This window comes from Myodes glareolus, chromosome 15, assembly GCF_982192425.1.
Source record: "Myodes glareolus chromosome 15, mMyoGla1.1, whole genome shotgun sequence".
Taxonomy (NCBI): domain Eukaryota; kingdom Metazoa; phylum Chordata; class Mammalia; order Rodentia; family Cricetidae; genus Myodes; species Myodes glareolus.
Genome location: NC_142040.1, coordinates 21,450,240 through 21,462,401, shown reverse-complemented (window position 1 = coordinate 21,462,401; position 12,162 = coordinate 21,450,240). Strand labels below are relative to the sequence as shown.

Sequence of the window (12,162 nt, the reverse complement as noted above, 5' to 3'; positions counted from 1 at the left end):
TCCCACCATGATGCTAGTGGACGGAACCTCTGAAACTGGACATTCCAATCACATGTTTTCCTTATAGGAGTTGCTGTGGTCATGGTGTCTCTGCACAGCAGTAGAAACCCTAAGACAGCTGGTTAGGTTTTAGGAGAAAGTTCCTTGGGGATAAGGTTGGCAGAATTAACTTAAATAGGTTAAAAAGATTTTATATACTTTCAGGAGAGAATTAGTGGTCAAGTATTGATAGCTATGTATAAAAGCCATCAACAGAAGGTAATTTCTAACTCCAGGGAAAGAGGAATGGAACAATGGAGCACAGGAAACATCTGTGAATTGTGTGTCCTGTTCAGGAACCTCCAGCAACCCCGTTACAGCACAGCACTGTGCCTCAGCTGGGAATAGTAGGTCCTATTGAGGAACTCCCAGGCCTAATAAGTGAGCTGTACTACTGTTAGTCCCAAGGTTATGTGGACTAGACTGTTGGGGTGGAGGCAGAAACTGGAAAGACTTGAAAGCTGGTTCTCCATTTACTGGGATGGTAGCCCTCGTCACGTTCCAGCAATCTTAGGAAGCAGCTGGGTAAGCTAGGTAGAGTGTGGTCGCCAAAGGGACCTGAGCGAAGTTTGGTGGTGTCTGGGACTGCAGCTGTGCAGAGCTGTGACAAGGCCAGGAGACAGCTGTTTTGCAGAGTTCCCCTGCACCATTATATGACTTTCAACTAGTGCATATATATAACTTTACAGAGACTCAAACTAGTTTTAAAGTACAGACTGAAAAGCACATCGATGGGTCGAGCAGGACTGCCTCGTTGTTCTGTTTGCTGCTCAGTACTCACCTCTCCCTTCCACCTCCCTCCTCCCTTCGAAGAGAGTCACTCCTCTACTTCGCACTTCTCACTGGCTTCTTACACACACCTCTCCCTTCCTTACATAACTTTTTTAATATTTATTTTTACTTTATGTGCATTGGTGTTTTGACAGTGTGTGTGTCTGTGTGAGGTGTCAGGTCACTTGGAGCTGAATTACAGTTGTGAGCTGCCCTATAGGTGCTATGAATTGAGCCCGGGTTCTCTGAAACAGCACCTTGTGTCCTTGTGTTCTCAACTGCTGAACCACCTCTCCAGCCCCTTCTACACAACTCTTAAATCACAAAAAATCTTTGAATTTTTAAGCCAAATTTCTGCCCTTATTTTTTTTTCCTGCTTCTGAGTTTGAAGATCCTTTTTGCTTGTTTGTTTGTTGGGCTTTTGAGAACAGATTTTTTTTTCCTGTTAACAGTCCTGGTTGTCCTTGAATCTTTGTAGACTAGGATGTCCTTGAACTCAGGAGATCTGTCTGCCACTGCCTCCCGTGTGCTGGGATTAAAGGCATGAGCCATCACCCCAGTTTACAGATCCTTTTTAAAGCACTCATTGCTCCTGGCTGCCACTGTGGTAGTTGCTTAATTTCTGTCCTGTCTCTGGCTTAGACTGCTTCTTAGTTTCCGGTTATTTCCTGTATTCCATATCCTCTGATATTGTAAAACATCTTTACAGGACAGGACCCAATATGATTTTCTAAGGTTTGAGAAAAATGTCCCAGTACTGTGCTGTGGCTAATGCATTTCTCCATGGAGGATGGACAGGAGGACTGCTGGTGTATCCTACCCTCTGCTCCAGCTGCTCTAACCTATAAGCCATCTTGTTACTCTCGTGCCCTAATACATGCTCTGCCAAGAAGTCCTAACACAGTCCTCTTTATTTCTGGCCAGTATGTTGCCCACTGGAGCAGCATGATTCCTTTTGCCCACCAGCTGGCTTAGAACTTTGCAATAACACCAAATACATTAATTGTACAGTTATTCAAGAGATAAACAGCACTACTAAATATTCCAATATAAGTTTGGGGGTCTCTGAAGTACATGGGCCCCTGGAAAATAGCAACATGATAATAAGGTAGGAACACACAGACGCTCTGAGCCTCTAATCTGAAGGAATGTGTTGACAACGCTGGTCTAAATGACCTTTAAGAAGATTGTAGAGTCTTAAGATTATCAAGGACTAGTGCTTTGTACTCTGTGTGTGCTCACGCATGTGAGAGAGGACATATTTATTTCTGTTGGGAGGTCAGATAGAAACCCACAGGGTCGACCTACAAGGCCCTCGCTTCATCTGTAGAACAAGTAACAACGAAACCAGCTCTGGGCATGGGAGCAGTAACTGATCTGATGGAAACTGAAGCTCAAGGTAGCAATGGAAAAAGTAGAGGCCATACTCTGTGGCTTCTCAGGGAGTGTCCTTAGAGACTCCCCCAGGCTGACTGAAGCATGAGCTGCAGCCGCAAGGCGATGCAGCTAGAACTGAAGACGGGAAATGACTTCAAAGTCTTCCTGAAGCACGTGGCTCACCCAGATCTTCCCAGCATTCTGAACAAGCTGAGATTCTGAAGCCAGGGCACTGTTGAAAACAGGAACTCTCATTTCTTTGAGTGGCAAGACCTTGCTCAGTCCCTTGTCTTAAGACTGATCACTGAGAACGCCAGCAGCCATTAAAGCAGCCCCCGTGGCAGAAGAGAAAACACCAACCTGAAGCATTCTTTCTGAGGAATGGACGAGAAGAATGTGTGATATGTGTGATATATGTGTGATATATGTGTGATGTGTGTGTACATACATGTGAAGACCTTGCTGCAGGAGGAAGACTCATCAGGGCAGAGGAGAAGCAGGACTTAGGTGGGTGGGCCGGAGGATGCAGGGTGCTTCATCTCCAGGGGACGGATATTGTCTTTCCAGAGGCAGGTGGGAGGCTGATGGATCCTGTGGAGGAGGAGGGCTGTAGGAATTGAAGGGATTTACTCCCATCAATGATTTTCCTCTCTGCTGAACAGTTTGGGGCTGAGTTTTTAGCAAGTCAGATGATACGGGTCTTGGAGAATGACTGCTGAGCAGAACTGTGATAAATTTAGGGCACTTAGAAACAGTGGCAAGTCAGAGTTTCTTCCAAAAGTGCTATTTTCCTTTTTGTGAGAGACTTACCATGTGGCCCCAGGCTGGCCTTGAATTTGACATCCTCTTGCTTCAGCCTCCTGAGTACTAGTTTACAGATATGTGCCACAGCACCCAACTCACAAGGTTGGTTTATGTTAGAAAGTTAGGGGTAGTTCACCACATTCTAATCTAAATTTAATATTACTATGACCATCTTAACTAGTATAGTAAAAAATGCTCGACAGAATTCAAAGTCTCTTTATGTTAGAAAGAGTGAGTTAACTTGAAGTAGAGGAGCGGATTCTTCAAGCAGAAAGGACGTGTAGAGCTGGAAACTGTAGCTCCCAGTGCTCCAGCTGTGCCCTGCCAGAGCCGAGAGCTTCCTGCTGGGGTCAGGATGTGGGAAGACGTCCATTCGCCACACTCCTGTTCAGACTTGTGTGAGGAGTTCTCACTGGTACAGTGAGATAAGGAAAAGAAACAAAAGGTATCCAGATCTGAAAAGAAGCTAAACTCTGTCTATAGATCCATAATCATCTCTGTAGATGGATTAGAAGACTCAATGTGAACTTTGAGAAAGTGTGAACTTTCTCAGACTGATAATGCAGGGCTGAAATATAACCCCAATCAAAATCCCAGCAGGCTTTTTTTCCAGAAATATGACATGGTTCTTCCAGGGATGGATGGAAATATTGGAATATTAGAATATTGGAAGCAAGTCTACACAGGAACAATAAAGTTGGCCCACTGATACAGACGGATACACCTTGGTTAGACTTCCAAGGAAGTTGTGTAACCACAGCGTGATAGCTTTGTGCCATCCACGCTCCTGTAGCATAAAACAAACCAACATCCTTCAAATTAAAATGAACCTACCATATGTAAAAAAAATTATTTATGATTTATTTATGTATTTGAGTGCTCCATCTGCGTGTACACTTTATGCCAGAAGAGAGCATCACATCCCACTATAGATGGCTGTGAGCCACCACGTGGGTGCTGGAACTGAACTCATGACCTCTGGAAAAGCAACCAGTGGTCTTAACCTCTGAGCCATCTCTCCAGCCCCATAAAAACAAATTTAAGAAAATCAGGTTATTTACTTTTATTTGTGTGTGTATGTGAATGTGTGTGTATGTATGTGTTCCATGTGCTTGCACTGCTAGCAGAGGCCAGAGGAGAGCATTGGTTCTCTCGGAACTGGAATCATGCATGGTTGTGAGCTATCCCTACAAGGGCAGTGACCAGGCATCTGATGTTTGAGAAAGATATGAAGGCAGTGTGGCTCAGATAGGCTGTTTAGGAGCCCTTGCTGGGACACTTGACTGTCCCATACCTTATACAGAGAGTTAGTTCATAGAGCATGGGCACAGGTACAGAGCTACAAGCTAAGGAACTTAGTGGAGGAGACAGAGAAGGTCTTCATATTTTTGACTTAGGTGAAGTGGTTTCTTATTTGTTTGTTCTAATTCAATACTAAAATAAAATTAAATATACAAACTAGAATTCATAAAAAGACCAAACTTTTTCCTAGAGGGCACTCTTATGTGCACAGATAGGAACGACACTGTTAGGATGCTTGAATGCACATGTGTTCATATACATATACATACATGTGCAGATTGAGAAGACACCTTTATGATGCTCTGAACACACATGCTTTTATATTCTAATATGCACAGATTGGAAAGACAAGCCCCAGACTGTAAGATCTTTGCCAAGCATGTATTGCAGTAAGGACTTGTCTATCCAGAATATATGTATTTTAAACTCTCAAAATTCAAGAAGAGGGTAAGCCTAGTTAAAACACCGGAACAAGATTTTAATAGTTGAATGAAGTTCTGTGGGTAAAATAACAAGTCTCTGAATGGCATTCCGGCTCAGAGTGTGTAAAGTGAGACACTCGTGTTAGCTTTCTTGTTGCTATAACAAAGTGCCAGACAGCGGCTGAAGAAAAAGGGTTATTGTGCTTGTGGTTCCAGCAGCTCGGGTCCATGATGGTAGGCGTGAGGGAGCCAGGAAGCAGAGTGAAGCAGAAACAGGAAAGGCAGGCTAAGTCCTTCGCCATGCCCCAGTGACCTACTTCCTCCAGCCACGCCTCACCCCCAGTCTGCCATCCTCCAACAGTCCACTCAGATTTTTAATCCAGCATTGGCGTAAAGTGTTCATTAGGCCAGAGCCCTCACCATCTAATTTCTTTAGAAATGCCTCAGAAGTCTGCTTTATTAATCTCTCCTAGATGTCCATCAGCCCAGTCCAGTTAACAATAAGATAACTGGCCCAGCCACACGTGTGAATTAGAATGGCTAGGACCGTAAACATGACCATGGCAAGTGTCATGCAGAGGACCTGAAAGACTTACTCGCTACCAGTAGGAGTGTAAAATGAGCAACTTTATAAACAGTTGAGCAGTTTCTTAAACACTTAAATGTATATTTACCACACACACTAGCCATTTCTCTGATAGATATTTACCCACCTTAAAAAGAAGTCTGTCCTTATGAAGATTCACAGGTGTGTGACTTTAATAACAAACGCCAGGAGCAGCATCCTGCCCAGCAGCAGTAAACAGCACTCAGCAGTGGAGAAGCTGCAGTCCCACACACAGGCGACTGCACAGCTGCTGAAGGAAGCAGGGCAGACAGTATGGGCTGTGTCCCATTTGTTATACATTCTCAAAGCAGCAAGCCAGGATGGCAAGAAACTGGGGTGAAGGAGGGAGGAGAGGAAAGGAAGCTTAAGGTAAGTTCTCGGTGTCAAAGGGTAAAGTCCAAATACACACATACATTCTAAGTAGTTTTGATAATCCTACAAAGTAGTTCATTAAGAAAGGAAAACTGGGGCCTGAAAGAGATGGTTCACTAGCTAAGAGCACTGATCTTCATGGGGCCCAGGTTTGATTTCTAGCTCCCAAATGGTGACTCACAACCATTTGTTACATGAGTCCCAGGGGATCTGGTCCTCTTTCCTGGCTTCCAAAGACACTGCACACACACGGTGCACAGACATACACACAAAAACCAATGAAAACATTTCTTAAAAATGGAAAACTGAACTTTCTCTCAAGATGAATTCTGTTGCAGCTGGAAGTTGAACAGTGAACTGGGGTTAGTGATGGCTGTCTGCAGACTGGGGCAGACCTGCCACTGTGGGTCTTCACGGGACAGTGATGGCTGTCTGCAGATGGGTACAGACATGCCGCTGTGGGTCTTCACCTGCTTGCGCCCTTAAGGTTAGATGTTAGTCTGCTGTGGACAGGAAGGTGGTGTGAAGAGTGACGTTCTCCCCTTCTCTTTTAAAGGAGTGACAGTTCCTTCAGGTTCTTTGTCTTCTTCTTCGTGTATATTTGTCAGTTTGCTGTCCATGTGCTCCAGGCCGCAGGATTCCATAACTGGGGAAACTGGTGAGTTATTTACTACTGTTCAGTTGCTAATTTAAAATTTGTGTAACAAATTTGGTGTTCTAGTGAGCTAAACATAGAAAAATCAGAATGGCAAAAGCAAACACAGAAAAACAAAACTGCTCTAAAAAAATCAATTTGAAAGCATTCTAAAACATAGCTTTGGAAAATCTATTCTCTTCAAAGATTGTATTCCCATTTAAAAAAAATCAGCACAATTGGTATCTATTTTAAATAAAATGTGTGCACAGTGGGCACTGGAAGGAATTGTGTAGAGGAGACCAAAGAGATCAGAGAGAAGGTGGCAGGATCAGTACTGGAGAGAAGAGCTTCAAGAATCTGAAGAGCAAGGCAGTGGTGGCGCACGCCTTTAATCCCAGCACTTGGGAGGCAGAGGCAGGTGAATCTCTGTGAGTTTGAGGTCAGCCTGGTCTACAAGACCTAGTTTTAGGACAGACTCCAAAGCTACAGAGAAACTCTGTCTCGAAAAAACAAAAAACAAAACAAAAACCCTAAAAACAAGAAAAAGAATCTAAAGGAAAAGTGTCCAAGTTAAGTGTAAAGCATTGTTTTACACACATACATGCACACGGATACTTGTGTTTGGACATGCTTGAGAGAGAATGTATGTACAGGTACACACACTGTCCAACAGTAAAATTATTCTCACCATGGTAGGATGCTCTCTCAGGAAGTAGAAGACATCTGGGGTTTGGACTAGAAGGTAATACAGACCTATGTAGTTTTCTTTTTCCATGGAGGGAACATCCCGCATGAGATGGTGGGTAGAAGAGGACGTGTCTTTAAAATCCTCGCCTCTCCAGTCCTTCCTTGTGTGAACTGCCTTCCTTCTAGCTTCTGCACACACAGGCACGCACAGGCACCCATGGTACTGCTGTTTGCCTTGTGTCCATTAACTGTAGTTGCAGTGAGCATAGAACTAGAGTATATGAGCACGTGAATTAGTACACTGCCTCTGATGGCAGTGGCTGCTAACAGACTGCTCCTGGCAGATGCACTAACAGAGAATGAACTGGTTGTTAAGTTAGTTCTTGGGAAAGCTATTTTCATTATTATTTTAGATAGTGGTTAGTCTGGCATGTGAAAGAGAGGACATGCTTTAAATGTTTTAAAAATGCACTGCTATAATGGTGTATGTATACATACATACACACACACACACACACACACACACACACACACACACAATTCTTTAGAAGTTGAACTAATTTTACCAGCTTCTTAATATAAACATAGGAAGGGATGTAAAGTTGAATGTAGCAGTCAGCGCCTACATACCAGAGTCTACTAATGGGGACAAATACTGTTTTCAGATGAACCTTACATAATTTGGGTATTTTTGTCAATTAAAATGAAGGTAGTTGTAGATAGTCCTGCGGCAAGACTGTAGGTGTCCTTCACCCAGTGTCCCCAATAGTATAAAATACAGTAAATATATAAAAACAAGGACCTTAACATTGACGGAACATTTCCATCGCTGAAAGATTCATGTTGCTTTTTGCATGGCCACACTTACTGCTCTCCTGTCCCCACTCCTTCACCCCAGGCTTCTCCTAAGCTATTTGTCACTTCTGTTATTCTGTCATTGTAAGATAGTATATAAATGGAATCATGTAGTCTACAAATACTGGCTTTCCCCCTCAGCTACATGTAGCCCTAATTTCTTTTTAATTCATTATTTTTTAAAGATTTTTATGTATTTTAAAATTTTATGTGTGTGAATGTTTGCCTGAGTCTGTGTCTCTGCATCATGTGCATGCAATGCCCCTGGAGGCCAGAAGAGGGCATCAGACTCTTGAGATTGGAGTTAACAGAGGTGAGCTCCCATGAAAGTGCTGGGAATTGATCCCAGGCCCTCTGGAAGAAAAACCAGTGCTCTTGATCACTGAGCTGTCTCTCAAAAACCATCTTTTTATTTTTAAGCAATAGTCCATGATACGAATATACCACAGTTTGCTCAACCACCTCTCAGTTGAAGGATGCCTAACTTGTTTCTGTTTGGAAGCTGTTAGAGCATTTGGTGCCAGGTTTTCATGGACACATAGTTTTCATTTCTGTGGTTAACACTATAATTTGTTAATTCATTTAGAAATCATGTATTAATTTTTTAAAAGAAATTAACAAACTTTCTAGAGTGGATGTGCTATTTTGTATTTCCTCCAGCAGTTGTAAGCGATTTGGCCTTCACGCCCCTCTTGGGGCTCAAGAGTGTGGTTTGCCGGTGAGTCCAGGCTGATCCTTCTCAGGTGTGTGACCTGGCCCTGGAGGTCTGATGTCGTCCCTTATCTGTGGAATAAGCAGCGTCCTGCGGGAGCCCAAGGACCTGATCCCATGAAAGCTGCCCTGTGTCCCTGCTGTTGTTTTGAGAGGCACATTAGCTCATTTCCCTAATCTCGTTTTCCTGTTCCATAGTGGTTGGATTTCTTCCCTTACTGGGCTCAACAAGAACATCCCAGTTGGAATCATGATGATAATCATCGCAGCTCTGTTCACAGCCTCTGCAGTCATCTCACTCGTCATGTTTAAAAAAGTAAGTGGGACCTAGACATGGTACCCCGACCCTGGTGTCGGCAGCGCCAGCCCACGCTGCTGGTAGACCAGTGGAACCCTGGCTCACTTCTGGGCTTCTGCATGCTTGCTCTCTGAGACTAGATTTATGGTTATATATAAACATATTTAAACATTGTATCATATTTTAAGATTGACATAAAAAGTGAAAACATCTCTGATCTGAAAATTCAGAACCCAAAATACTCAACAATAAGAAACTTTTTGAGCATGGACTTGGTATTTTTTTTTGAATTTTCTATATTAGGAAAATTCCCTACCTGACCTCACAGGAGAGATTATAGTTACAGAAGGCAAACACATTAAAATATTGTATAAACTATACAGATGTATATGTATACAATATGTATTAAAAATGAGCTTCACATTTAGACTTGAGTCCCATCCAAGGGCATCTCATGATATGCATTCAGTATTCAGAACTCAGAAACCTCGATGGTGCCAAGCATTGCAGATGAAACTCCTGGGTGTGCACTTTTCAATACAGTCAATGGAAGCTTCATCATTAAGAAAAGCCTCAGGTTCAGTTGTAAAATGGGGACTTTATGGGCCTCTTTTTTTAATATGAAGCTTATTAGCTTGATGAATAAATACAAATAAAATTATTGGACCAAGTAGATATTTTTGTCCATATTTAAAATTTAAAGGCACTAAATTATTTAAGCCTTCGATTTCTTTCTTTTTATCTTTTTAAAATGATTATTTATTTGAAATTTTACATATCAATCCCAGTTCCCACACCCCTCCCTCTTCTCTGTCCCCCTCCACCCTTCATCCAGAAAGGGTAAAAACCTTAGATTTCTTTCACCATTTTCTTTATACTACCTGGTAGTTTCAGAACATGTACAGGTAATGCTTATTGAAATAACTTTGGGCCAGGCAGTGGCCTTAATCCCAGCACCAGGGAGGCAGAGGCAGGCAGGTCTCTATGAGTTCAAGGCTAGCCTGGTCTACAGAGGTAGTTCCAAGACAGCCAAGGCTACAGAGAAAAGCCCTGTCTTGAACAGCCAAAAAAAGAAAAGAAAAGAAAGGAAAAGAGAAATAACTGCTTTGGTCAGTCTACTGAAGAGTGCTTTCACTTGACATCTGCTTTTTGCCTGCTCGGGTCCCACTCTCTAGGAGCCTGTGCAGGCCCGGCTCGTCTCTGTCCTAGTTCCTGAGTTTGCTGCCGCTTTCCTCTTAGAAGCTTTGAACTTTTGCACCACACACTGGGACCACTGAAACTTGACTCTGCGCAGTCCTAACTCCTCTAGCCCTTTTTTTCCATCCTGCACCACTGCGGTCTCTGTCACACAAGAGTCTCCCCAGGACTCTGTGATCAGGTCCTGCTGGGGCTACGCACTCCCTGTTTTCTCTGTCCAGCCAGTGAAGATCAGTGTGAATACTCTGTCCTGATGTGTGTACAGCCTCCTTAGGCATTTCATCTCTGTCATTCTTTCCATCTTCAACACATGAACGGCTGACTAGGAATTTCATAGTCTACATGGGTACATGATGGAATATCCATTTTATATCAATGAAGCTGTTTATAAAGACACTCTTAGAGCATACACCTGGGCCTGGGATAGGGAAGGCACTTTAGACAGTTTCCATGATTTCTGAAGGTGTCTTGTCTTTTATTGTACTTTTGGTTGCCTTTTGAGAACAATGACATTTTTTTTTTTGTTTTTGCTGCTGTTGTTTGTTTTTTCTGTCTTTTACTTTCATTCCTAACCTCTGACAATCTGGAAAGTTTTTATAGTTCACCCGCTCCTCCCTGACTTAGGCTCATTTGGTATGCTCTCTGCATTAATCTAATGACAGCAGCAGCAGCTGTGGCGCCACAACCTGCCATTTGGAGAGTGCTTGTGTGGACCGGGGCTGAGGTGTGGGCCGGGCTTGTATTCCTTCAGATTGTTCTGCCTGTTATTTCCCCTCACTTTGCTATGCTGTGCTTTGTTGGGGAATGAAGCTGTGTTACTGTGCTTGTCTAAAACACTTGATGGTCCTAATAAAGAGATGAACGGCCAATAGCGAGGCAGGAGCAAGGATAAGCGGGGCTGACAGGCAGAGTATAAATAGAAGGAGCACCCAGAATGAGGAGAGCAAGGAGCAAGCAATGATAGAGCAAGGAGAGGAGGACATCACGGGCCAGCCACCCAGCCAGTCACGGCCTAAGAAAGAAGGGAAGATATGCAGAAGTAAGAAGGATAAAAGCCCAGAGGGAAAGGGTAGATGGGTTAATTTAAGATAAGAAGAGCTGGCTAGAAACAAGCGAAGGCTGGACATCCATAACTAAGAACAAGCCTCTGTGTGAGGTTTATTTGGGAGCTGGATTGGGCCAAAAGAGAAACATCACACAGTAGTGCGTGTTCACCTTTCTGCCGCTTGAGGCCTAGCAGTGCTTTTCCAGCCTTTGCTCAGACGCTCCTGCTCAGTCTTTCTTGTTACCTCCATGTGTCTGGGGGTAGTTCTTTGTTTTCTGTGGTTCTCCGTAGGATCTCATGGGCCTAGGGTATATGCCGGTATTAGGCTCCATGGTTCACATGATGTCCAGTTTGGTAAGCCTCACCCAAGAAGAGGGCCAGGGACCTGGCTTTGTACATGCAACTCATCTTGAAACGAATACCTTGCCTTACCGCTGTGCCCCAAACAGGGTTCTCTAACCACCAGGCTCAGTGTCTGTGCTCGCACCAGGGGCCTGTGTGCTTTCATCTGTGTCCTCACCCCGAGCAGTAACAGGCACGGTTAGTGTGTGATGGGCATGGAAATACTTTTTGAATGAAAGAAGAAATGGGAGTAATAACTTTTACATTTTTGGTATGAAGATAAAATGAGTGTAAATTGCAAGAATCCTCCACAATTAATATAGTTTTTAATTTTTAATCTTGACCTCTTTAATATTGAGAGCCTGATTTAGGGTTTGCTTTTTTTTGTTGTTTGTTTTTTGTTTTGTTTAGTCCTTCAGAGAAACAGAGCAGAATGAGGAGACTGATGGCAAATAATTGGCATGTTTAGTCGTGAGAGTTGCTGGAGTGAGTCCACATGTGTAGGATAAACTCTTAGAAGGGGTTTGAGTTTGCTTTTCCATTGCCACAATAGCACCCTGATCAAAGCAACTCAGGGAAGAAGGGGCTTATTTCAGCTTGCACTTCCAGATCACAGTCCACCACTAGGGAAATCTGGGCAGGGACTTAAGCAGAAACCAGAGCAGCAGTTCTCAGCCCGTGGGTTGGGACCCCTTT

At 43.4% G+C, this 12,162-nt stretch overlaps 1 protein-coding gene across 1 annotated transcript in view; it reads left to right on the top strand.

Annotated features, from left to right (window-relative positions):
* Nucleotides 1-12,162, top strand: part of Scamp1 (secretory carrier membrane protein 1) — an 82,008-nt gene that overhangs the window by 63,183 nt on the left and 6,663 nt on the right. The window contains exons 7-8 of the mRNA XM_085676849.2: nucleotides 6,251-6,352; nucleotides 8,783-8,900. Coding sequence (XP_085532975.1) covers nucleotides 6,251-6,352; nucleotides 8,783-8,900 — 220 coding nt within the window. The remainder of the gene's footprint in view (nucleotides 1-6,250; nucleotides 6,353-8,782; nucleotides 8,901-12,162) is intronic.